At 48.2% G+C, this 25,701-nt stretch overlaps 2 protein-coding genes across 2 annotated transcripts in view; one reads left to right on the top strand and one right to left on the bottom strand.

Annotated features, from left to right (window-relative positions):
• Positions 1-25,701, bottom strand: part of LOC107106595 — a 450,486-nt gene that overhangs the window by 120,981 nt on the left and 303,804 nt on the right.
• Positions 16,966-25,701, top strand: part of LOC107106579 — a 24,137-nt gene continuing 15,401 nt past the window's right edge. The window contains exons 1-3 of the mRNA XM_015406759.1: positions 16,966-17,721; positions 19,535-19,664; positions 23,840-25,155. Coding sequence (XP_015262245.1) covers positions 16,966-17,721; positions 19,535-19,664; positions 23,840-25,155 — 2,202 coding nt within the window. The remainder of the gene's footprint in view (positions 17,722-19,534; positions 19,665-23,839; positions 25,156-25,701) is intronic.

Genomic DNA, 25,701 nt, shown 5'->3' with positions numbered 1-25,701 from the left:
CCTCAGGAATTCTTGCAACTGGGCTTCCCAGGGCTTCGCGTTCTCCCGTTTTACATGGCCTGGTGTGTTTCTTTCCCAGAATCCCCCAATGTTCCCAGCATGCATTGCGTGAAGGCCTTTTCCAGTCCCTACTTCAAGGGTCACGGAGTCTAGATTCTCCATTTTCACTCCTGGCCGTACCCCAGCTCCTGCCTGGAGACCCAAAGGCAGCACATCGTGCTGCTCGGCAGCCATTTTCTTTCCCGGGCAACAGCTGGCCAGACCTGATGTTATCAGATAATCCCGCCAATTTGGCAGGATTTTCTTTATGATGACACAAGGATTCCAGGCATGCAAGTGATCTGGAAGAGAAGATCAGTATTCTCAATGATAATCAGCAGAAAATGGCCTTTTTCTAACAAATATTAGAAACAATCCAAACATTTATCTGGCTAATATCCCCAAAAGGTTTCTGAACACGTGCAAAGTGTCATAAACCCACACATATTTGCAATCGGTAGAAGGGTTTACAGACTAAAATCCAATTTCAAACACTAATAATTAATTTAAAACTTTTCTATGCTGAGTTTCCACTCAAATCACAGTCGCCAAAGTGGCGAACTTTAAAACTTCTCAACATTGAAAACATTTCAACCATGAAAACAACATTTAAAATATAAATATGTGTAAAATATTTAAACCAATTAAAGAAAGTCATGAAAGTCACACCCCTCCACCCGCCGTTGGCCCCCCATGACGTGCCAAAGGTATACTGCCTCTGAACGTGGAGGTTCCATTTAGTAATTGTGGCTAATCACCATTTAATTACCTTTTAAGTCCATCATCACACTTTATGAGAGAGAACCATTTAAATTGGCTGTGCACTGGATAAGGAAGGGTTGTCTTTTAAGCCAACTGGTCTGGGAGTTATATTGTAGTTTTAATTAATTGTTTGAAAAGTTTTATGATATTTGATTGCTGTTATATTTTATTTTATATTATATTTTATAACAAATAAATAAACTAAGGGAGAACACAGTAGAGGTTTACAAAACGACACATCGGGTGGAGAAAGTGGATCTAGAGAGGATTTTTTTCTCCCTCTCTCAAAACATTGAAACTCAGGGACTCCCCAGGAAGTTGATGGATGATAGATTCAGGATGGCCTAGTGGAAGTTCATCTTCACACAAAGCATAATCGGGTAGTGTAATGGTCAAGAGTGTTGGAAGAGTACTGCCCTGACCCGGATAGCCCAGGCAAGCCCGATCTCATCAGATTTCGGAAGCTAAGCAGGGCCGACCTTGGCAAGGACTTGGATGGGAGACCTCCTTGGAATCCCAGAGTGTGGAGGCAGGGGCAGGCTTTATTCAGCCACCTCTCTGAATATCCTCCAGGCCCCCCAGTAGAGGTCAGTCACCACAGAGGTCACCATGACTTCCAGGTGCACACGCAGTCGGTCACCAGAGGTCACCATGACTTCCAAGTGTGCACGTGCACACACACATATTTAAAAAATACCAAAAAGATAGTGTTAGAGTAGTATCCGGGAGTTTGTTGTTGTTCAGTCGCACAGTCGAGTCCGACTCTTCGCAACCCCATGGACCAGATCATGCCAGGCCCTCCTGTCTTCCGCCGTCCTCTGAAGTTGGCTCAATTTCATGTTCGTTGCATCTATGACACTGTCCAACCATCTCATCCTTTGCCGTCCCCGTCTTCATTGACCTTCAATCTTTCCCAGCATCAGGGTTTTCTCCAGTGAGTGCTCCCTTCTCATTTGGTGGCCAAAGAAGCTTCAGTTTCATTATCTGGCCTTCCAGGGAACAGTCAGGGTTGATTTCTTTTAGGATTGGCTGATTTGATCTTCTTGCAGTCCAAGGGACTCTCAAGTATCCGGGAGACCTGGGTTCAAATCCCCACGTATTCCACGGCAGGTCTCTGGCCAGCCACACTCTCTCAGTCTAACCAACCTCCCATGGTTGTTGTGAGCATAAAATGGAAGAGAGGAGAACCATGCAAACCACTTTGGGTCCCACTGAGGAGGAAGGCAGGGTGCAATTAACTTATGCAGGGGTCATTTCCTGCAGGAGCGCACAGGAGCGGAGTTCCGGCAGTAAAGAGGCCAGGGGGCGGGCACATGCAGCAAGCCCCACCCCCTGCTCCCAGCAGCTCTCAGGTCAGAGCAAGAAGCAGCCAGGTAAGCTGCAGAGCCTCCCCCCCAGCCCAAAACAGTCCAGTGGCACCTTTAAGACCAAGTTTTATTCAGGTACAAGCTCTCCCTCCTCTGCGAGACTATCTGCGTTTGTCCCCCCCCCCCCCCCCCAATAGCTAGCAATCCAAAACAGTCCAGTGGAGCCTGAGCGGGGGGTGTTGCCTTCTGACACACGTCCGGTGATGTCAGGGGGTGTGGCATATGCAAATGAGTTATGCTAATGAGTTATGCCAATGAGCTCCTGCACCTCTTTTTCTACAAAATGACCCCTGATTATGAGAAGAAGAAGAGATTGGATTTATACCCCACCCTTCACGCAGAGTCTCAGAGCGGCTTACAAACTCCTTTCCCTTCCCCTCCCCACAACAAACACTCTGTGAGGTGGGTGGGGCTGAGACAGCTCTTTCCAGAACTGCCCTTTCAAGGACAGCTCTGGCAGAACTACGGCTTGCCCAAGGTCATCCAGCAGCTGCAAGTGGAGGAGCGGGGAATCAAACACGGTTCTCCCAGATTAGAGTCTGCACACTTAACTGGCTCTGTTCCACATCACAAGCCTGGTGGTGGAATGTGCTGTCAAGTCACAACCAACTTCTGGCGACCCCCCCCCCATGGGGTTTTCAAGGCAAGAGACGTTCAGAGGTGGTTTGCCATCCCCTGCCTCTGCAGAACAAACCTGGACTTCCTTGGTGGTCTCCTATCCAAGCACTAGCAAGGGCCAACCCTGCTTAGCATCTGAGACCACACTAGCTTGGAATCAGACATCGTTAGAACCATCATTACTTTATTTTTACCCTGCTCCTGCTTATATGGCTCTCTCCAGCTCCATTTTGTTCCCACACCAACCCTGTGAGGTAGGGTTGCTGAGTAAGAACGCCTGGCACAGGCTCACCCAGTGGGAGTCATCATGACTGAGCGGAGATTTGAAATCTCAGCACAGCTCTCTAAACAGGACACCTCACTGACTGATTAGACACATTCGTAGATTATTATTACTATTATAATTTATTCCGTTTTTAGGCCACCCTAAATGGTAAATCCACCCATAGCTGCGAGCTGTAATGGCTAACGGAACCTCCATGTTCAGTGGCAGCGTACCCCTGACCTTCAGTTGCTGCAGGAGAAGATACTGGGAGAGGATTTCGCTTTGCTAAGAGGAGGAGGAGAGATCTGACTGGCTGCTGTAGGATACAGGAGATCTACGCCTGCGTGGTCTGACCGGTAATTTTCAAAGCCACCACAGGCAGAAATCCAACAGGCACAGCTTCCCCCAGCATAGGAATGATGGAGTGAGACCTCATCTATGCAATTGCTGCCAGCCTAACACTTGTCAAAGGCATACAGAAAAGAACAAAGCCACCCCCCTCCGGCAGTTGAATTAAATTACCTTCCCGCACTCACCTGATTTCCCCCCTCCCTTTAAATAAAACAAAACCGCTCCCGATCCCGCGGCAGCGCCTGGGAAATTTAAACCCTACTTTCCCACGGTAGGCGGGGCAGGAAGTGATCGCTCGGCTGGTCCCAAAGTATCTGGAGCTGCTCTAGGAAACAGGGAGTCGGTGGCCTTAACCCCTTTATTTCATTGTAAAGCAAGGCGCCCTTTTAACCGGAAGGCTATTTCTCTGTGAACGTGACCCGGCTCGCAGAAGGTCCCACGTTCAATCACCAGCATCTCCAGCTAAAAGAACTGGAGAACCTGTTTGGTGTAGTGGTTAGGAGTGCGGACTCTAATCTGGGAGAACCGGGGTTGATTCCCCACTCCTCCACCTGCAGCTGCTGGTGTGACCTTGGGTCAGTCACAAGTTCTCTCTGAGTTTTCTTGAAAGAGCAGGTAGCTGCTCTGAGACGCTGAGTGAAGGGCGGGGTATAAATCCAGTCTCCTCCTCCTCCTTCTTCTGAATGACCTTGACTTGAGACCTTGGACAGCCACTGTCAGTCTGAGTAGACAATAATGACCTTGATGGGCCAAGGATCTGATTCGGTATAAGGCCCCTTCATGTGTTCATGAGTGCTCTTACGACTGGCAAACAGAATTGTGCCCAATATCAAAGGCAATAGAGGAGATGCAGAAGGTCGCAGGTTCGATCCCTGGCCTCTCCAGTTAAAAGGACCAGGCGGTAGGTGATGTGAAAGGCCTCAACCTGGGATCCTGGAGAGCCACTGACCTTGATGGACCAAAGGTCTGATTCAGTATAAGGCAGCTTTATGAGTCTTTCTTCCAGTATCGACATGGGTAAGGGCCTTTTGCCGGTGGGAACTTGGTAATGTTGCTTCAGGGCTCAAATCCTTGGTTGGAGCTCTTTTTATCCACAATATTTAGCTGCTTCTACTCCTCCTTCAAATATGTTTGGCATTCCACCTCTGATAGGGTTCAATGGTTTGAAGCTAGAACTTAGAAGAAATGATGATTGAGGGGAGACATGACAGAGGTTTATGAAATTATGCATGGGATAGAATAGATAAAGAAGTCCTTTTCTCCCTTTCTCACAATACAAGAACTTGTGGGCACTCCATGAAATCAATGAGCAGTAGGCTGAGAACAGATAGAAGGATGTCCTTCTTCTCCCAAAGAGTAATGAACACGTGGAATTCACTACCACAGGAAGTGGTGGTGGCTACAGACATAGAAAGTTTCAAGAGTGGATTGGATAAATATATTGAGCCACAGGTCCTTGAGTGGCAATTAGCCACAACTCATAGGTGGAACACTCTGTTTGGGGCAGTGATGCTCTGTATTCTTGGTGCTTGGGGGGCCACAGTAGGAGGGCTCCTGGCCCCACTGCTGGACCTCCTGATGGCCCCTGGGTTTTGGCCACTGTGTGACACAGAGGGTTGGACTGGATGGGCCATTGGCCTGATCCTGCATGGGCTTCTCTTATATTCTTAAGGACATGTCTCTAAATTACAACGATCACTACGCTGACAGACCAGGCTGTTCCCTTATGTGGTGTCGCCTCTGCAAACCTGAACTCTTTTTTTTGCAGGCCTTGTATCCCAGCAAGAAATTGGCTGTGTGCAGGGGTCACTCTGCCTCTGCAGACTGAGACCTTCCTTGTGCAATATTTTTAAGGGCACTCCCCCTTTCCCTTCTCCTTCTTTTCAGAGCTGTCTGAGCAACTGAGAAAATTCTGGGTGAGCAGCGGTGTGAAAACGCTCTCATTTTTTTCCCTAACAGGATGGAGTCGTTCCAGACCCCTTGAGGCATTTCTCCCTGGCAGCGCTGCACTCCCAGGATGTCTCCTTTTCCCTTGCATGAATTCAGAGCCGCTCCCTCAAACAGCACTGGAATCAAACAGCACTGGAACTGCGGGACCATCTACAGTTCCGCTGGGCCTGTAAAATGGAGCTCTTCCACCAGGCTTTTGGGAGCTGCCGCTGCCACCAATAGTGAATGATGGATGGTGAATGCGAGAGGGCCCCGGGCCCCTGGAACTGTGACCAACAGCAAGCGCTGCAAGGACAATCCAAAATGAACACTGTGAGCCGACTGTGAGTGAAGAACACTGAAGAATGGCTGCCACCATCAAACGACGACGACAACTAGCACTTCATTATGGTTTTAAAGGTAAAGGTTCCCTTGCTCGAAAGCCAGTCGAGTCCGACTCTAGGGTTGCGGTGCTCATCTCCGTTTCAATGCCGAAGAGCCAGCGCTGTCCGAAGACGTTTCCGTGGTCATGTGGCCGGGGCATGACTAAACACCAAGGCGCATGGAACACTATTACCTTCCCACCGAAGTGGTCCCTATTTATCTACTTGCAATTTCGTGCTTTCGAACTGCTAGGTTGGCAGGAGCTGGAACTAGAGACGGGCGCTCACTCCGTCATGCGGCAACCCGGGTCTCAAACTGCTGAACTACTGACCTTTTTTACAGCTTGCAGTTCAGCGTCTTAACCACTTGAGCAACCGCAGCTTTTATGGTTTTAGAATTGTTTTAATTGTAACTTATGTTTTAACGTAACTTATTTGTTTTTATGTAAGCTGCCCTGAGCCAGCTTTGGCTGGGAGGGCGGGGTAGGAGTTCGAAAAACAAAATAGATAAATTAAATACTAGCAAAAAAATCACTATATGGGTGAGCGTGGAAACAGCTGAAATGTAATTATATTAGGGAAAATGCAAACTTGTTTCCCGCTGTGTGTCTTCTAGATGTCGAAGGCCTGCGTTCACTTCTGGGTCCCACCATGTACTGAGTTTCTTGGAAGACGTGGAGGACAAATTTCAAATAAATTAACTCCCTTCACACCTCAGCATATAAATAATCTTGAGAAAAGACTGTGCTTCCATGAGGTAAAACTTACATGAGGTAAAACCAGGGCTACTTTTGGGCAGGAACGCACAGGAACGGACTTCCGTCTGGCTCCCAAGTTGGCCATGCCCAGCAGGAACTCATTAGGATAACAGGCCACACCCAACAGCAGAAACTCATTAGGATTGGCTACATTAGGGGTGTGTGGCCTAACATGCAAAGGAGTCCCTGCTCCAAAAAAGCCCTGGGTTTGGACAACCAACAAGGTAAACAGAATAACAAGCAAAAGGTGGGTGTGGCTGGATGACCACACTTCTGGTAACATGGGGGTGCGGCCTAATGTGCTAATGAGCTGTGCTGGCAGGGGTGTGACCTAATACGCTAATGAGTTTCTGCTGTTGGGTGTGGCCTATTATGCTAATGAGTTCCTGCTGGGCTTTTTCTACAAAAAGAGCCTTGGAAGAAACATCCGTTCTCCTGAAGGAAAAGGCAGATTTGGAGGGTGGACTCTGTGTCCCCCAACCTGGACGGCCCAGGCTAGCCCAGTCTCATCAGATCTCAGAAGCTAAGCAGGATCAGCTCTGGTTAGTCCTTGGATGGGAGACCACCAAGGAAGTCCCAGGGTTGCTACTCAGAGGCAGGCAATGGGAAACCACCTCTGAATGTCTCTTGCCTTGAAACCCCCACCAGGGGGGCACCATAGGTTGTCTGCAACCTGATGGGTGCCACAAAAGGTAACACCAGGTACCAGAAATATAAACTTTATAAAGGACACAGGCAAACCCAAGTCGCAATTTTATTTGTAACTCAAAATACAAACAAAAGCAATTCATTCCTAGCGGTGGAAGCAACTAATTTACTGGGGAACCCACAAAAGCCCCAGTAAATGTATTTCATCATATGCCAGACTAGGGATATCATAAAGGGGTGGGCTACCTTACATTTCCATACATACCAGTTGCTTATGGGCAGGTAAGAGTCCTGGAGGGTTCCAGCCCCTGTGTTTAATACCCCTGTATAGAGAGTCCGGAGCACAACAAGATGTTTGGCAACTGAACAACAAGAAAAAAAAGCACCACTGTGTAACAAACCCAGACTTTCTTGGTGGTTTCCCATCCAAATCCAGAACAAAAGAAACTCATCTGTTTTTTAACTAGAAGTATTCTCCTCCTGGAGAAGGAAATGGCAACCCACTCCAGTACTTTTGCCAAGAAAACCCCATGGACAGTATCAAAAGGCTAAAAGATATGACACCGGAAGATGAGCCCCTCGGGTCGGAAGGTGTCCAATATGCTACTGAGGAAGAGCAGAGGGCAAGTACAAGTAACCCCAGAAAGAGTGAAGCGGCTGGGCCAAAGCCAAAAGGACGCTCAGTTGTGGATGTGTCTGATGGTGAAAGGAAAGTCCGATGCTGCAAAGAACAATACTACATAGGAACCTGGAATGTAAGATCTATGAATCAAGGTAAGCTTGACGTGGTCAAAAATGAGATGGCAAGACTTAACATCGATATCTTAGGAATCAGTGAACTAAAGTGGACAGGAATGGGCGAATTTAACTCAGAAGACCATTATATCTACTACTGTGGCCAGGAATCTCGTAGAAAAAATGGTGTGGCCTTTATAGTCAACAAGAGAGTGCAAAAGTCAGTACTGGGATACAATCTCAAAAATGACAGAATGATTTCTGTCCGATTCCAAGGTAAACCATTCAACATCAAGGTAAACCATTCAACATCACAGTAATCCAAGTCTATGCCCCAAACACTGATGCAGAAGAGGCTGAAGTGGACCGGTTCTATGAAGACCTACAACACCTCCTAGAACTAACACCAAAAAATGATGTCCTCATCATCATAGGGGACTGGAATGCTAAAGTAGGAAGTCAAAAGGTAACCGGAATAACAGACAAGTTTGGCCTTGGAAAGCAAAATGAAGCAGGGCAAAGGTTAACAGAGTTTTGTCAAGAGAACACACTGGTCATAGCGAACACCCTTTTCCAACAACCTAAGAGGCGACTCTACACATGGACATCACCAGATGGGCAACACCGAAATCAGATTGACTATATAATTTGCAGTCAAAGATGGAGAAGCTCTATCCAGTCAGTAAAAACAAGACCTGGAGCTGACTGTGGTTCAGATCATGAGCTACTCATTGCAAAATTCAGACTTAAACTGAAGAAAATTGGGAAAACCACGAGGCCATTCAGGTTTGACCTAGATCGCATCCCTGATGAATATACAGTAGAGGTGAAGAATAGATTCAAGGGTCTGGATTTGATAGATAGAGTGCCTGAAGAACTATGGACAGAGGTTCGTGACATCGTACAGGAGGCAGCAATCACCACCATACCAAAGAAAAAGAAATGCAAGAAAGCAAAATGGCTTTCTGATGAGGCTTTACAAATAGCAGAGGAAAGAAGGAAAGCGAAAGGCAAAGGCGAAAAGGAAAGATTTACCCAACTGAACGCAGATTTCCAGAGAACAGCAAGGAGAGATAAGGAGGCCTTCCTGAATGAACAGTGCAAAGTAATAGAAGAAAACAATAGAATGGGAAGGACTAGAGATCTCTTCAAGAAAATTGGAGAAATCAAGGGAGCGTTCCATGCAAAGCTGGCCATGATAAAGGACAAAAACGGTAGGGACCTAACAGAAGCAGAAGAGATTAGGAAAAGATGGCAAGAATACACAGAAGAACTATACAAGAAAGACCTCGATGTCCTTGACAACCACGACGGTATAATCACTGACCTCGAGCCAGACATCCTGGAATGTGAAGTTAAATGGGCCTTAGAAAGCATTACTAACAACAAAGCTAGTGGAGGTGATGGTATCCCAGCTGAGCTATTCAAAGTCTTAGAAGAGGATGCTGTTAAAGTTCTGCACTCCATTTGCCAGCAAATTTGGAAAACGCAACAGTGGCCACAGGATTGGAAAAGATCAGTATACATTCCAATCCCAAAGAAGGGCAATGCCAAGGAATGTTCAAACTATCGCACAATTGCACTCATATCACACGCTAGCAAGGTCATGCTCAAGATCCTACAAGCTAGGCTTCAACAGTACGTGGATAGAGAACTACCAGAAGTACAAGCTGGGTTTCGAAGAGGTAGAGGAATTCTGAGTATAAGCTTTCGTGTGCATGCACACTTCGGGGAGTAGAGATCTGAAGAAGTGTGCATACCCACGAAAGCTCACACCCAGAATTAAACCTTCTCTGTCTTAAAAGTGCCACTGGACTCAGACTTGGTCCTGCTGCTTCATAACATTTTAAGGGTAGATTCAGGCGGGTAGCCGTGTTGGTCAGAAGCAACAGAACTAAGTTGGAGTCCAGACTCCAGTGGCACCTTTAAGACCATCAACGTTTAATGCACAAAGTTTTATGCATGCATGCGAAAGCTTATACCCAGAAGTAAACTTTGGTCAGGGTAAAAGAGGAGAGCGCAAAAGTGGGCTTGAAGCTCAACATCAAAAAACTAAGATAATGGCATCCGGTCCCATCACTCCTTGGCAAATAGAAGGGGAAGTCGTGGAAGTAGTGACAGACTTCACGTTCCTGGGATCCCAAATCACCGCAGACTGTGAAAGCAGCCATGAAATTAAAAGACGCCTGCTCCTTGGGAGGAAAGCGATGGCGAACCTAAACAGCATGATAAAAAGTAGAGACATCACCCTGCCAACAAAAGTCCGCATGGTCAAAGCAATGGTATTCCCAGTAGTCATGTATGGCTGCGAGAGTTGGACTATAAGGAAGGCCGAGCGCCGAAGAATAGATTCTTTTGAACTATGGTGCTGGAGAAGACTCTTGAGAGTCCCTTGGACCGCAAGAAGATCAAGCCAGTCAATCCTAAAAGAAATCAACCCTGACTGTTCCCTGGAAGGCCAGATAATGAAACTGAAGCTCAAATACTTTGGCCACCAAATGAGAAGGGAGCACTCACTGGAGAAGACCCTGATGCTGGGAAAGATCGAAGGTCAAAGAAGACGGGGACGGCAAAGGATGAGATGGTTGGACAGTGTCATCGATGCAACGAACATGAAACTGAGCAAACTTCAGAGGACAGCGGAAGACAGGAGGGCCTGGCAGGATCTAGTCCATGGGGTCGCGAAGAGTCGGACTCGACTGTGCGACTGAACAACAAATTCTCCCTAATGGGAGGTGCACCATTCCTGGAAATACTGCAATACCAGGTCAATGCATGGAGGGATTTGGAGCAAGCCCTAATCCCTCTCCCAGTTTCAGAAATCCAGTTAATGTGCAGTCTTCTAATAGAAGACGTTATCAGATTTTAAACTGACAAGAACAGATACTCTGCATGATCTTAGCCATAAGGCCGAGAAGCGATAAAAAAAACTTCTTCGGAAACCGGTCTTCCTCTTGACCCAATGGGGCTTGAGGTCTCAGTCACCTGTGCTGGACTTCGAGGTGTCTAGAGCCACAGTCGGGACTCCCCGCTTCACATTTCTTCCAGATATATTCCTAAAACTCTATGCTTCCCACCTGCCAGGCAGTCCGCCTCCAGCCCAGCGGATGAATTCCCTGTTTTATGGATTCTTTCCACCTCGTCAATTTCATGATTTTGCTCTCCATAGATCTGACAGCTATTAGTCGGGGATCTGCATAACCCCAGCCCTTTCCCCCAGGATGATGTCCGGTGGTTCTGTTAACCCTTTATCATCGCCGCTGACGCGCCGCTGGTGCTGTTTTCGCCGTTCTCGCGCGTTGTTTTCCAGGTCTCAAGGGGGGGAAATGCAAAAAGAATAATAAAACGTGATATTATTAATTTTGGATGTTTTTTTAAGCTCCCCCCCCCCAAGCATGCACAAGCTAAAATTGCTCTCCATTGTGGCACTTTCGTGAGTGACTGCTCACTTCTTCAGATACCGCACAGCAGGCCCAAAGTTAACATGGGGCCCACGGGGCCTGGCCCCCTTGTGTTTCTTCTGGGGCCCCTCCTTCCAGGGCTGCCCCCAAAGTGCTCCAACTTACCACCTGCACTGTACTTCCATTTAATTAGCTGGCGGGCCCCCCCAAGGCCCCCTCCCAAAGAATTCCCTAGCTACGGGGCTGCCGCACAGTGACTCAGGACAGCTCCTCCCATTCCACCAATTTTGTTAGTCTTTAAGGTGCTCCTGGACTCTTGCTCTCCACTACTACTGCTGCAGACAGACTAAGAAGAAGAGAAGAGATACCCTGCTCTTCACTACCCAAAGGCGTCTCAGAGCGGTTTACAATCCCTTTCCCTTCCCGCAACAGACACCCTGTGAGGTAGGTGGGGCTGAGAGAGCTCTTTCGAGGACTGCTCTTGAGAGAACAGCTCCGAGAGAACCTGTGACTGACCCAAGGTCACAGGAGCAGCTGCATGTGAAGGAGTGCGGAATCAAACCCGGTCCTCCCAGGTTAAGAGTCCGCACCATCCTCTTCACCACTACACCAGACCGGCACCCATCTAAGATGTCTCCCTAAGATGGCTACCCATCTTGATGTCAGTAGATTGTCAGGTAAATTCATCTAGGGTTGCCAGCTCTGGGTTGGGAAATACCTGGAGATTTTGAGGGGTGGAGCCTGGGGAGAGGGTGGGCTTTGGGGAGGGGGAGGGGCCTCAGCAGGGTACAGTGCCCTGGAGTCCACTCCCCAAAGCAGCCGTTTTCTCCAGGGGAACTGACCTTGGTCATCTGGAGATCAATTGTAATAGCGGGCGATCTCCAGGAACCACCTGGAGGTTGACAACCTTAACCCCATCCCTTCCACGTCTAGGTGTTTGCCTGACTTCTCCGTGTTATCCAGCATTCCACAGATGAAAGGGGGGGAGCTTAACATTCCTTTATTCTCATACTACAGATCATTTCCTGAACTCATTATTATATTTCTGAAGTCTCTACTCCAGCAGGGACAATCCCTTTTCGTGGCCCCTGTCCTTAAGTCAAACACTGTCTTGATTTTCTCTTGATTCCCCCCATACACACCTTTCGAGCACTGCCCTGCTAAAATTTTGTTCGTGGGAGTTGTCGCAACAGTCAGCCTTCAAGGTTCAACTCTGTCGTGCAGAGATCTCCAAAAGCTCCCTCTCTGAGTGAGGAAGAGGATAAATCTTGTGTCTAACAGACATGCTCCTAAATGTGCAGGCATATACAGCTCTGCGCACTGCACAGGCAGGGCTGGCTCGAGGTGTTTCTGCGCCCTAGGCGAGGCTGCCTTGTGGCGCAGGTGCCAACCTCCCGGTGGGGCCTGGAAACCTGGAGACCTCTGGAGCCAGCCACCCTTTTGCTGCCGCCGCCACCACCTCCTCCCCCCGCCACCGCTACCACTGAAGGGGGGGAGGAGGGAGGGAGGCGTGCCTCTCTTCGGCCAAGCCCGCGGCGGGACCCACTCCTCCGCCCCTGCGGCCCCTGGCCTCCTCCTCGAGGGGCAAGGGAAGAAGAAAAAGAAGAGGGCGGGGGGGGAGGCACAGCTCAGCGCCCCATCCAGGGCCTGCCGCCCCACCCAAGGCCCGGCGCTCTAGGCGAATGCCTAGTTCGCCTAGTGGGTGAGCCGGCCATGTGCACAGGATACCATTTGTCATGCTTGTGAGGTACTCCGCCTCTGAAGTTGGAGGTTCTGTTTCCAGATATATTTACAGCCTGCCCTTTCCGAAGATCTTAATTTCAGACCTTAAACAGGCAATCAGTACAAATCTGTCTAAACGTTCCAAAGCCGAATTAAAGCAGTTTGCAAGTTAACCAAATTTGTTTGTTCTGTTGATAATCGGCCTCTCCCATAGGCTAAAGGCAAACGACACAATTAAACAATACAATACAAGCAGTATAATATAAACAAACAAGGCCTTAAACCAGGAAAACACACTGGTAGACAATGCAGTAAAACCACCACAATACATACAGTGGAGCAGGCAATGAGAATTCCTTATAATTTTAAAAGCTTTCTACCTTCTTGAAGTCTTCCCTCCAACAGCTGCATGTCAGGCAGAAATTAAGCACTGTTGACATAGAAAGCTCTATGGTCAGGATCAGGGTTGCAACCAATTCTTTGCTGCTAAACAGGCAGAAATCCACCAGGTCAATTACTATTTTTCCGGGCAGGAGGAAACAAATAGACCCCAAACTTGACCTGTTGAATTTTTTCCATGGCAGGCTGCTGTTGAAGCACAGGAGCGGGGCCAGTTTTGCTCGTTTTTTGTTTGTTTTTTAAAGAAAAGATTTCTCCAAAAGTTAAAATCCAGTAACCTATCAGTTTTTTTTTTTTTTTAAAGGGGAGGGGGAAATGGAAGGATTGGATCCTTCAAAGAGTTAACTCGATAGAGAATCCAGTTGCCAGAGAGGCCCGGAAATTTCAAAGGAGGAATGGGAGCTGCAATCCCTTTCCTGCTCCACCTTCCCCAGGAGGGAATCTGCCTTTTGAATTTCTCCAGCCTCGGTTATTGCAGGGATTGTGAAATCTGCAAAGTGTTCTTCTTCTGTTCTCTTTGCCTTTGGTGCTGCAGGTTTCAAAGGGAGGTGAGTCAGGGGGGGCCCTTGGCGGGGAGCGGAACGAGAGAGAGGGATCCGTACACGCAGGCTGGTACCCCCCTCCATCCTAAATTCAGGGAGAGGAGATAACGGGCATTTGCCTAGGGGATGTGCTGGATTCATCCCCACCACCTCTCTTTGTTTCCATTGCTCCTGCCGGGTTGAGTGTGGACTGCTGGTCATAGCGTTGCCAACTTTCCAGCTCTCCCGGAATTAGAACTGTTCTCCAGACTACAGAAATGGAGGAAATGGCTGCTTTTGGAGGATGGACATTATGCCCTGCTGGGGTTTCTCTCCTCCCCAGACCTTAACAAACAAACAAACAAACAAATTTGTTAAGAACAGTCATAAGACCAGCAAAATAAACCAAAATAGTACAACACCGAGTCTACGACATAGAATCCCTGCAGCCCCAAATACTAAAATACGAAACCGGTCAATTCCGCCATTAATGGCTCGAGTTACAGGACATTCTACGCTTTTTAATTACCAAATAACAATATTTAGCAACATTGCGTGAGACAGAATCATAAGTATCGGCCAATAAGAACTTCATCAGACATTCCTCGGCATATGTAAGATAATTAGCCAAGGGTTTAAAACGTGAGAGAAGGGGTATCAACAACTGCTGTCTCTCTTCGTCGTACATAGGGCAATGGAGTAATATATGGGAAGCCGACTCCACCTGTTCTAACAAACAGGAGCAAATTCTCTGGTGCATGGGAGTCCGGGTATATCTACCATAAAGTACTGCTGAGGGTAACGCATCAAGCCGTGCTCTAGTAAATGCCCATCTATAATTAGGGTTTTTTATGAGTCCAAGGTAAGATGCGGCATTTAAACTTGGTCCCCTCCCCAGACCTTACCCTTCCCAGGTTTCAGCTGCCAAATCTCCAGGGGTTTCCCCATCCAGAGCTGGTGGCGACCCTACCCAGCACCTCGCCCATTTCACAAATGAAAACCCTGACACCCTGGTGCGTTTTGGAATATCGGCACCTTCCTCCATCAAGCAGCCAGTGCAACTCTATGCAGAGTGACTCCAGACCAAGTCAATTGATTCCAAAGGATTTAAAAGGGTCTAATTCCATTTAGGATTGCATTGTTGGGGGGGGGGGTGGAAACCACACACCACCCTTCCACTTCTCTAAATTACAGGAAATTTACCCTTGCTTCTTGGAGGCGGGAGTTGCCAGTTCTTTCGCAGACCTTGCCGCTGTGCTTTTAAACTGGGGCACGGTCACTTGCTAACTGCTATAGTTCAAGCTGCTGTAAAAGGCATGGCTGCAGGGGCTCGTCATACATTTGGCAACCTTACCCAAGAACCCATGGACTTTCGAATCGTTTGCTGCGTGCTTCCTTGTGATCCAAGGCCTGGTAGCAAACCTTCCGCATCAGTTTCCTTTTTTTCAAATGGCCCATTCCCTAAGCTGGAGGGAGAAAGCTAATGTAGTCGTTATATAATACATTAGGTAAGGTAAAGGTTCCCTTGCTCGAAAGCCAGTCGAGTCCGACTCTAGGGTTGCGGTGCTCGTCGCCGTTTCAAAGCCGAAGAGCCAGCGCTGTCCGAAGACGTTTCCGTGGTCATGTGGCCGGCATGACTAAACACAGAGGCGCACAGAACGCTGTCACCTTCCCACCGAAGTGGTCCCTATTTATCTACTTGCAATTTCTTGCTTTCGAACTGCTAGGTTGGCAGGAGCTGGAACTAGAGACGGGAGCTCACTCCGTCATGCGGCACACTCGGGTCTCGAACCGCTGAACTACTGACCTTCCACAGCCTGCAGTTCAACGTCTTAACCACTTGAGCCACCGCAGCTCCTTCATATAATACATCACAGTGTCACTAAATAAATTTAAAAGCTGTCTTTACCAAAGCGGGCGCCTGGTGGTGATGGAAAAGTGGCATCAAATCATAGCCACCTTATGGAGGCCCCTCAAGGGGGTTTCAAGGCAAGAGAGAGGTGGTTTGCCGTTGGCCTGCCTCTGCATTCTTCAGTGGTCTCTCATCCAAGTACTAACCTGACCTGATCCTGCTTAGACTTCCAAGATCTGACATGATCAGGCTCGCCTGGGCCATTCCGGAGATACACACAGTTATGACATCTGAAAAGGACCGGTGTTGTTTATTATTTGGTTTTTGCCCAACTTCATTTTGTCTGTCCAAAATAATTATTATTGGTAAAGCACTGTTCAAAAAAATATGTTGTTAGGAACTGCTTTTCCATAAACCAATCCGTCTGGTTGGGGCTCTTCCCTATCATGACAATTTCTGAAGAATTAAAAGTTCCTAAATTCAGAAATGATCAGGTAGAGACTCCGGACTTTTCCATCATGGTATAAATTCGAGAAGGGCCGTTGTTAGTGAAATTATGAAGTGCGCTTTTCTGAAAATACACCTCGTCTCCATTATGTATGTGGCTACTGTTGGATCAAAGTTGAATGCAGGGCTTCTTTTGTAGAAAAAGCCCAGCAGGAACTCCTTAGCATAATAGGCCACACCCAACAGCAGAAACATATTAGCATATTAGGCCACACCCATGACAGAGCAGCTCATTAGCGTATTAGGCCACACGCCCCCACATTACCAGAAGTGTGGTCATCCAGCCACACCCACCTTTTGCTTCTTATTCTGTTTACCTTGTTTGTTGTCAAAACCCAGGGCCTTTTTTTGTAGCAGGGACTCCTTTGCATGTTAGGCTACACACCCCTAATGTAGCCAATCCTAATGAGTTTCTGCTGTTGGGTGTGGCCTATTATGCTAATGAGTTCCTGCCGGGCGTGGCCAACTCGGGAGCCAGCCGGAACTCCGTTCCTGTGTGTTCCTGCCCAAAAATAGCCCTGGTTTAATGTATAATTAATTTTGTGTGTCTTTTCCCATAGGATCAAGGTGCCCCCGTGAGAACGCTGTTGCTTCTGAGGCTAGGAGCTGAAGAAAGGCCGAAACTGACTGACGTTTCTCTGCTAAGGCGAGGGAAAGCAGAGGCAGGTTGGAGCTACGGCATACCTGTTCCTTAGCCTGGGAAAGAAAATGGCGGATGAGCAAAGGATTGTGGGAGAACAGGCTGCCCTGGATCAGGAGGAAGATCCTGGAGAGAAGATGGACAAACAGGTCCACAAACAAAGAAAGTGTTTGAAGAGAGAGGGAAAAGTGTCTCCTCAAGTCAGCCATTCTGGAAGGAAAATACCAAAAAGGGTCACAGCTCTGCAGGTTAAAGAGGAGCCAGAGGAAGAGCTGCCCCGAAGTCAAACAATCCTGGAGTCCCCAAAGGGGAAGCAGACCTACTGGGGCAACAAACAGTTGACAGAGCCCATGACACCATGGGAAGATATTAAGGCCTTTCTGGCCCATTTTGAGGGAGCCGATGAGGCCAGCCAGTGGGTAACTCGCTTGGTCCCTGGCCTCGGAGACGCCGAGGCGGCCCTTCACAGCCTTGACATCAGGGAGAGTGTTGGGAAAATGAAAGCGGCCCTCTTGCGAGGAGAGGCCAGCTGTCGGGAGTGGCAACGCCAGCACTTCCGGCACTTCTGCTACGAGGAGGCCGAGGGGCCCCGAGAGGCGTGCATCCAGCTCCGGGAATTTGGCTACCAGTGGCTGAAGCCGGAGAGGCGGACCAAAGAGCAGATCCTGGAGCTGGTGATCCTGGATCAGTTCCTGACCATCCTGCCTTCGGAAATGCAGTGCTGGGTCCAGGAAGGGGGGCCGGAGACCTGTGCCCAGGCGGTGGCCTTAGCTGAAGAGTTCCTGCAGACGCAGCGGCGGGAGGAGGAGAGGGCGGAAGAGCAGGTGAGGATGGGGAGAGGTGTCACCGTTGGGAGGGAGGGGAGCAGAGATACAAACAGGGTGCGGCTTAGTCGGCCCCGGAAAAGAATCTGGCAGGGTTAAAATTCTCGATCGGATTATGCAAGACGTGTGTGCTGTGCTGGGCAATCACAGAGTGGAGACTGGGAGAGGGATTTCCATCCTGTTGCCTGTGACAACAGTCTTGCCAGAGATAGCGGTCAAGAGGGCAGTGTGAGAGGAAACTTTGGTTCCCGTCAGGGGTCATTTCCTGCAGGAGGGCACAGGAGCAGAGCTCCAGCAGTAAGGAGCCCAGGGGGCGGGCACATGCAACAAGCCCCGCCCCCTGCTCCCAGCAGCCCTCAGTCGGGCCACAAGAAGCAAGAAGCAGCCAGATAAGTTGCAGAGCCACCCGCCTTCAGGTACAAGCTTTCCCTCCTCTGTGAGGGCAGATCTGTGCATTCTCCCCTCCATAGCTAGCAATCCAAAACAGCCCAGTGGCACCTTTAAGACCAAGTTTTATTCAGGTACAAGCTCTCCCTCCTCTGCGAGGGCAGATCGGCACCCCCCCCCCCATAGCTAGCAATCCAAAAGAGTCCAGTGGAGCCTAAGCGGTGGGTGTTGCCTTCTGACACACGTCCGGTGATGTCAGGGGGTGTGGCATATGCAAATAAGTTATGCTAATGAGTTATGCTAATGAGCTCCTGCACCTCTTTTCCTACGAAATGACCCCTGGTTCCCGTTGACAGTGCCTGTAGCTTGTCCCCCTTCCTTCAGTCCGACCCACTTACCTACCATTTTCTGGTCACTTCTCTCTCCTTTTCTTCCTGGCATTCACCCAGATATTCTTTTCTGTTTCTCCCTCCAGCAGCATCTGTCCCTCCCCCCACTCACCCACGTTTCCCCCGTCCCATCTTCCACTTTCCCTTTTTACCATTTTTGCTCCTCTCCAGGGGAAACCGATCTCTGATGTCTGGAGAAGAGTTGTCATTCTGAGAGAGCCTCGGGCCTCACTTTGAGGTTGAAGCCCAAAATGAGAGATCACTGGAGGAAGTGGAGTTCCAGAAACAACATCCGTGACAAAAATAACAAAGAGTCAATAAAGATAAGTAGCAATTACTACAGTAAATGTCTTTGCAACTTATCTTTATTGACTCTTCGTTATTTTTCTCACTTTGAGGTTGGCAGCTCTATTGCCAAAATATCTCATGAGATGTTAGTGGTGTTCTTTTCTTAAACAAGCAAACGTTACATCTATGATTCTGGGGTCTTTAAACCATCCCTATTTTTTTTAATGTATTCATTTAGTTTCACATTTCACATTTTCCTGCAAACCTGGGGCGTCCTCCAGGCTTGGGTGGGGGGAGAGATCCCTGTCGGTACGTGGCCCCATTGTTCAGATTTTATGATCCCCATTCTGAGGCTTTTTTCAGTATTGGATATAATTATTTCGTCTTCGGCATGGCAACAGTATGTTACCTGCTGGGATTGAGCTGATGGACGGGAGGGTAAGAGAAAGGAAGAAGATTAGAGTCCTGAACCTGCAATTTTATCCCTCCCTTCCTCCAAAGAGCTCAGGGTGGCAAACTTTTTCTCCTCTTCTGGGTTTTACCCTCTCAACAGACCTGTGAGGTAGGGTCAGCTGAGAGAAAGTTATTGGCTCAGGGTCACCTAGTGAATGTTATGGGTGTGTGGGATTTGAACCCAGGTCTCCTGAATCATGGACCGACCAGTATACCATGCGGCTTTGTTGTCTGTAGCATTCACTTTCTCAGCCCTGTTTCTTGCCCTGAACATGGGTCTCTTGTTGCTGTTTCAGAACTCGGGGCCGTTTGAAGGAGCCGTAGTTCGTCTCAAGGGCAAGCAGATGGATTCTAGACATATTCTACTGAACGGAGAGCCCAAGGAAGAGAATTTCAGTGAGGGCGCAAGCTTGCACAGTAAATTGGGTAAAATCTTGGCTTGCAAACTCTTCACTTCAGTGTGATTTACTTTGCTGATTGACATTATATGTAGTCTGCCTTTCTCCCGGAGACTTTACATAGTGTAAATACAATCCGCATCCGCTAAGCAACGCAATAGGATTAGAACTGAAGAAACCTGAAATTGGGCAGTAATCTGAAAACAGAGCTGAGGCAAAGCATAAGGGTCAACACAACGTGAAAAACCATGTAGAAATTACATAGTAGGATCATACATACAGCAAGAGGTAGCCTGAACAATGTAGAAGTAGAAAAGAGCAAGAGTCCAGTGGTGCCTTAAAGACTAACAATATTGATGAGTCACTGTTCACTTCTTCAGATAAATGTTAGTCTTTAAGGTGCTCCTGAACTCTTGCTCTTTTCTGCTGCTGCAGACAGACTAACATGGCTGACCTTCTTGATCATGAACTCTGTGCCTGTGTGTGTGTAAAAAGTGCCTTCAAGTTGCAGCTGACTTACGGTGACCCCAGCAAGGGGCATTCAAGGCACGTGAGAAGCAGAGGTGGTCCGCCATTGTTTCCCTCTGCAGAGTCTTCCTTGGTGGCCTGCTGTCCAAATACCAAGATCTGACAAGATCATAGAATCATAGATTTTGAAGAGACCTCCGGAGTCATCTAGTCCAACACCCTGTACAATGCAGGAAGTTCACAAATGCCCCCCTCCAGTGACCACTGTTTCACGCCCAAAAGATTAAAAAAACCCTCCAGGATCTCCAGCCAAACTGGCCCGGAGAAAAATTGCTTCCTGATCCCAAAGTGGCGATCAGCATTTCCCTGGGCGTGTAAGAAAGGGCCACGAGAACTAAGCACTGAGGCAACCCTTCCCGCCCTCCCTCTCATGATCTGCCTCAGTTCACAGGATCAGCATTGCTGTCAGATGGCCATCTAGCCCCTGCTTAAAAACCTCCAAGGAAGGAGAGCCCACCACCTCCTGAGGAAGCCTGTTCCACTGAGGAACCGCTCCAACTGTCAGGAAGTTCTTCCTAATGTTTAGCTGAAAACTCAAGTTATACCCTGTCACCTTCCCTCCAAGTATGAACTATACGCAGCAATATAGTCCACGGTCTCGATCCCTTTATTAACCCATCTTTTTCAACTATTTTGTTGTAGTGTAGCTCTATTACCTGTGTAAAAATGCAGCCTCATTGGGAATACTGTGTACAGTTCTGGTCCTTGTATCTTAAATAGAACACTGTAAAGCTGGGAAAAGTGCAGAGGGGGGCAACCAAGATGATTAGGGGGCTGGAGCCCTTTCCCTTGAGGAAAGGCTGAAGAGTCTGGGACTTTTCAGTTTAGAAAAGAGACGACTGAGGGGGGGGGGACATGAGAGAGGTTTTTTAAATTATGCATGGGGGGGGAGGGAGTGGACAAAGAGATATTTTTCTCCCTCTCTCAAAATACTAGAACTCGGGGGCATCCAGTGAAGCTGAGGGGGCAGTAGGTCCAGGACAAACAAAAGGAAAGACAACTTTACACAGAGAGTGATTAAAATGTGGAATTCACTGCCAGAGGATGTAGTGATGGCCACAGGAACAGACAGCTTTCAAAGGGGATTAGATAGATTCATAGAGAATAAGTCTATCAGTGGCTACTAGCCATGGTGACTGAAGGGAGCCTCCACATTGAGAGGAACGAAACCTCTGAATCCCAGAGCCAGGAGACAACCTCAGGGGCAGGCCTCGGCCTCTTTGCCCTGTTGCTGGCCCTCTAGAGGAACTGGTTGGCCACTGTGTGAGACAGGATGCTGGACTAGGTGGACTATTGGTTTGATCCAGCAGAGCTGTTCTTACGAGAGGCAGACTTGAATATCAGGGATCATGGCCATGAAGGGCTTTGTACGTGGTAGTCAGTATCTTAATTTGAACCTGGTAACAGCCAACTGAGTGACTTCTGATAACTGAGCTGCGGCATTCTATACCCGTTGGAGTCTCTGAGTTGACTTCAGGGGAAGACCTACACAGAGCACAGTACAGTAGTCGGGCCTTGATGTCACTGTGGTGTTGAAACAAGCGACCAGATCGGCTGAGTCAAGGCAGAGGGCCGTCGTCCGGGCTAGACTGAGGTGAAAGAAAGCGTTCTTGGTAAATTCTATCCAATCTGGACTGTCGGCAGCCCTGTTTTGCTGCCTTGCTGATGGAGTTTGCTATTAGAAGGAGCAAGATTTATTTATTTATTTATTTATTTATTATCCAATTTATACCCCACCCTCCTCGCAAAGCAGGCTCAGGGCGGCTTCCAGATGCCATAAATACAGACTGAAAACATACAATAATTAAAACGCAACAGTTAAAACAGTACAAAGCAAAGTGCTGGCAGCAATTAAAGATTCACTTAGACGGCGTACTTTCAAGCGGACTTCCAACTATCTGAAAGTGCTTAGATGTTCTTCTGCTCATCAACTTTTATGGCAGCTGCTTGATGGTACAGTTACGGGCTGGGCGCTACAGCGGTGGCGGCCCCTAATTAAATGCCTGGCGGAAGAGCTCCGTCTTGCAGGCCCTGCGGAACCCTCTAGGATGGGGGAATGGGGAGCAATCTGTAAATCTTCTCCCCCACAACAGCTTCCTTTCTATGATTCACTAAGCTCTAAGGGGGTTGGACAAGCTGACATCTCCTCCCCCCTTCCACCCTATATTATTCATTTCACTCAGCTGCTCTCAGCATTCCACGCCTCTTGAAGCATGCTCAGTCCTTATAGGTTAATTTACAAAGCCAGGGTGTTTTGTTGTTGCATACCTGGGGAGTTCCCCTGAGTGTATGAAAAAGGTGTGCTCTTCTATGGGTGGTCCCTGTTGGATCTTGTAATTCTGCATGCACGAGGATTTGGAAGGGAAAGGGTTAAGAGAATTCTCTCACTGGGTGCACTACTTGGCAGTTGGCCCCACTGTCTCAAGATGTCGAGCCTCTTTGGTCCTTGCTTTGCCATCTATTTTCATCTTATATAGGGCTTCTTCTTCTTCTTCTTCTTCTTCCTCTCTCTCTCTCTCTCTCTCTCTCTGTCTCTCCCTCTCTCTCCCTCTCTCTCTCTCTCTCTCTCTCACACACACACACACACACACACACACACACACACACCTGGGCTTGAAGCTGCAGCCAGTTAACCTTTTTATAATTAATGTGTTCACAATAAGTTAAATATAGCCTACATGAATGTGTCGCGTAAGATGTAAAATGTTTTTCTCCTGTTACCCCTGGAGTCGGATCATCTTTGGAATTTGTTTGAACAGCATTTTTCCCTTAACCGGGAAATGCAGAAGATTGGGGATACTGCGTAATACTTCTGTGCTTCCAAGGCAAATGATTTATTTTTTTTAACATTTAACCCAATAGTCCCAATATGCTGTGTAATGAGAAAGGTTTTGAGAAGAAAGTCTGAGGGAAATTTTTGGCTGAAAAATAGATGAATGAAAGATCCTGTGTGGAATATAGTAGAGAGTTTACCGTTCCCCGGATGTGGGGCTCATACAAGGGCAATAAACAAAAAGGAAAGAATAAAGCACTTGTTTTATTGGGTTCAAAAAGGTCTCTTTAATATTAGAAAAGGATTTTTAGTATCGTTTGTCACACTACTGCCAGAACAGGAATAAGAACATAAGCGAAGCCATGTTGGATCAGGCCAATGGCCCATCCTGTCCGACACTCTGTGTCACACAGTGACCCAAACCCAGGTGCCACCAGGAGGCCACCAGCAGGTCCAGAACTCCAGAAGTCCTCCCACTGTTGCCCCCCAAGCAACAGAGCTCCCACTGTTGCCCCCCAAGCTACAGAGCATCATTGCCCCAGACAGAGTATTCCATCTATACATTGTAGCTAATAGCCATGGATGGACATCTGCTTCAGATGTTTATCTAATCCTCTCTTGAAGCTGTCTGTGCTTGTAGCTGCCACCATTTCCTGCGGCAATGAATTCCATGTGTAAATGACTCTTTGGGATATAGGAGTACTTCCTTTTATCTGCTCTTGAGTCTGTTTGATTAGCACCAGAGTTAGCTTGGGTCATAATTCTCTGTAATAGCTATGGTGAGGTATAAATACTTTAAGGGTTCATGTTTTGTTTTTTAAAGAGAATGTTTGTCCTGTTAGACAGAAAAGGTCCTTAATCTGTCATGACTAATGCAAACTTTTCACTCCCATGTTTGACAGGTGATGATGAGGGATCAAGTGAAAGCGAGGAGATTTCTTCAAGGGGAAAAGCCATGCGAGTGGGATTTCATGGGGTGGTTCTCGGAAAAGCAAAAGACGTTTCCCAGCATCAAGCTCCAGGGCAACCCACAGAGAAACGGCATGGTCTAAAAGGGAAGCCGGGAACCAGCCCAGTAAAAAAGCCAAACCTGTCTGTTTTGGAAGGAGGCAGAGGAGAACCCAATGACACACCAGTCAGCTCCACATTCGAGAGTTCAGAAATCTGTGACGAGAATGATTTTGATGAGGGCTCGGATTTCTTAATCGATGCCGAAGGTAAACCTCATAAATGCTCGGAGTCTAGGGAAGTGTCTGGTAAGAGCCCCGATTCTGTCCATTACCGGAGCGAGAAGCTGAATAGGTGCCTGAGCTGTGGGGAAAACTTCCCTTGCGGCTCAAATGTGAATGAGGGAGAGCAAAACCACCTGGGGCAGAAGCCTTATGAATGCTCTGATTGCCGGGAAAACTCTACCAAGGCCTTGGGCCTTAGCAAGCTTGAAGAACCGCCCTTGGAAGAGAAAGTTTACACCTGTGTAACATGTGGGGAGAGCTTCAGCCTGTATTCGAGCCTTATGAAACACGAGCGAACCCACACCGGGGAGGAGTCGTGTACACCTTTTGACTGCGGGAAAAGATTGCATCAGAGCGGCAGCCACCCGGCCTCTGAACACACGATGGAGAAGCCATACAAGTGCCCCACCTGTGGCAAGAGCTTCAGTAAAAGCTCAGGCCTTCGGTTTCACAAAAGAATCCACACAGGGGAGAGGCCGTACGAATGCGCAGATTGCGGGAAGAGCTTCAGCCAGAGGTCCAATCTCATCCTGCACGAGAGAACCCACACAGGGGTGAAACCTTTCCGGTGCTCTGACTGCGGGAAGAGCTTCCTTCGCAGCTCGGACCTCGTGAGGCACGAAATCACCCACACGGGCGAGAAACCGTACACCTGTTCTGAATGTGGGAGGTCCTTTGGACACAACTCGACCCTCATTGCACACGAGAGGACCCACACGGGCGAGAAACCGTACAAGTGCTCCATCTGCGGGAGAAGCTTCCGGCACCACTCGGGCCTTATCAAGCATGAGCGGACCCACACGGGCGAGAGGCCGTACCCATGTCCGGCCTGTGGGAAGGGTTTCAGTCAGAGCTCAGGGCTCACGTTACACCTGAGGACTCACACGGGAGAGAAACCTTACCAGTGTTCGGTTTGTGGGAAGAGCTACAGTCAGAGGTCAAAGCTCACGAAACACGAGAGAACCCACATGGTGGAAAAACTGTCGGTGTGAGGGGGAACTGAGTGAGAGAGCAAGCCCGTTAAGCTCTGCTTTGTGGGCTTGTACTTACGGAGAGAAACATAGAGGCTGTGAAATACTCGACTGTGTTTCTCAGGGCTCAAATGGAGATTTTTCTAACCCGGTGAGAAATTGAAGGAGAGAGTGAACGTTTGATGTGGGATCAGGGGTGGATAAAGAGAAACGTTGGTCGACGGTTGGCACACATGGGTTGCAGAGTGCTAGAATGCATTTTTAAAAAAACTTTGTTTCTCAGGGCATGAACAAGAAAGGATTCGGTGTGATTTTTGCAAAGGGTCCCTTTTGAATATTTCTTCAGATAGGTTGACTCATGGTATATTTTGGCCCTGTAGCCAATGCTCCCTCTAATTTTTCCCCCAGAGCAGTTTGCATCCTGAGTGGAATAGAACTGCTGTAGTCTTAAAACGGGCAATGCGCAGTGCAAGACCCTGTGCGGCTCCAGGTTGCTGCTGAGCGGGACTTCTTGTGCTCATGAGCAGCCCCAACACTGCCTGTAGTCAGGGTTTTTACACA

This window comes from Gekko japonicus, unplaced genomic scaffold (genome assembly GCF_001447785.1).
Source record: "Gekko japonicus isolate JY-2015 unplaced genomic scaffold, Gekko_japonicus_V1.1 scaffold542, whole genome shotgun sequence".
NCBI lineage: Eukaryota > Metazoa > Chordata > Lepidosauria > Squamata > Gekkonidae > Gekko > Gekko japonicus.
The sequence above is the reverse complement of the archived record's forward strand: the minus strand, read 5'-3'. Positions and strand labels throughout refer to the sequence as shown.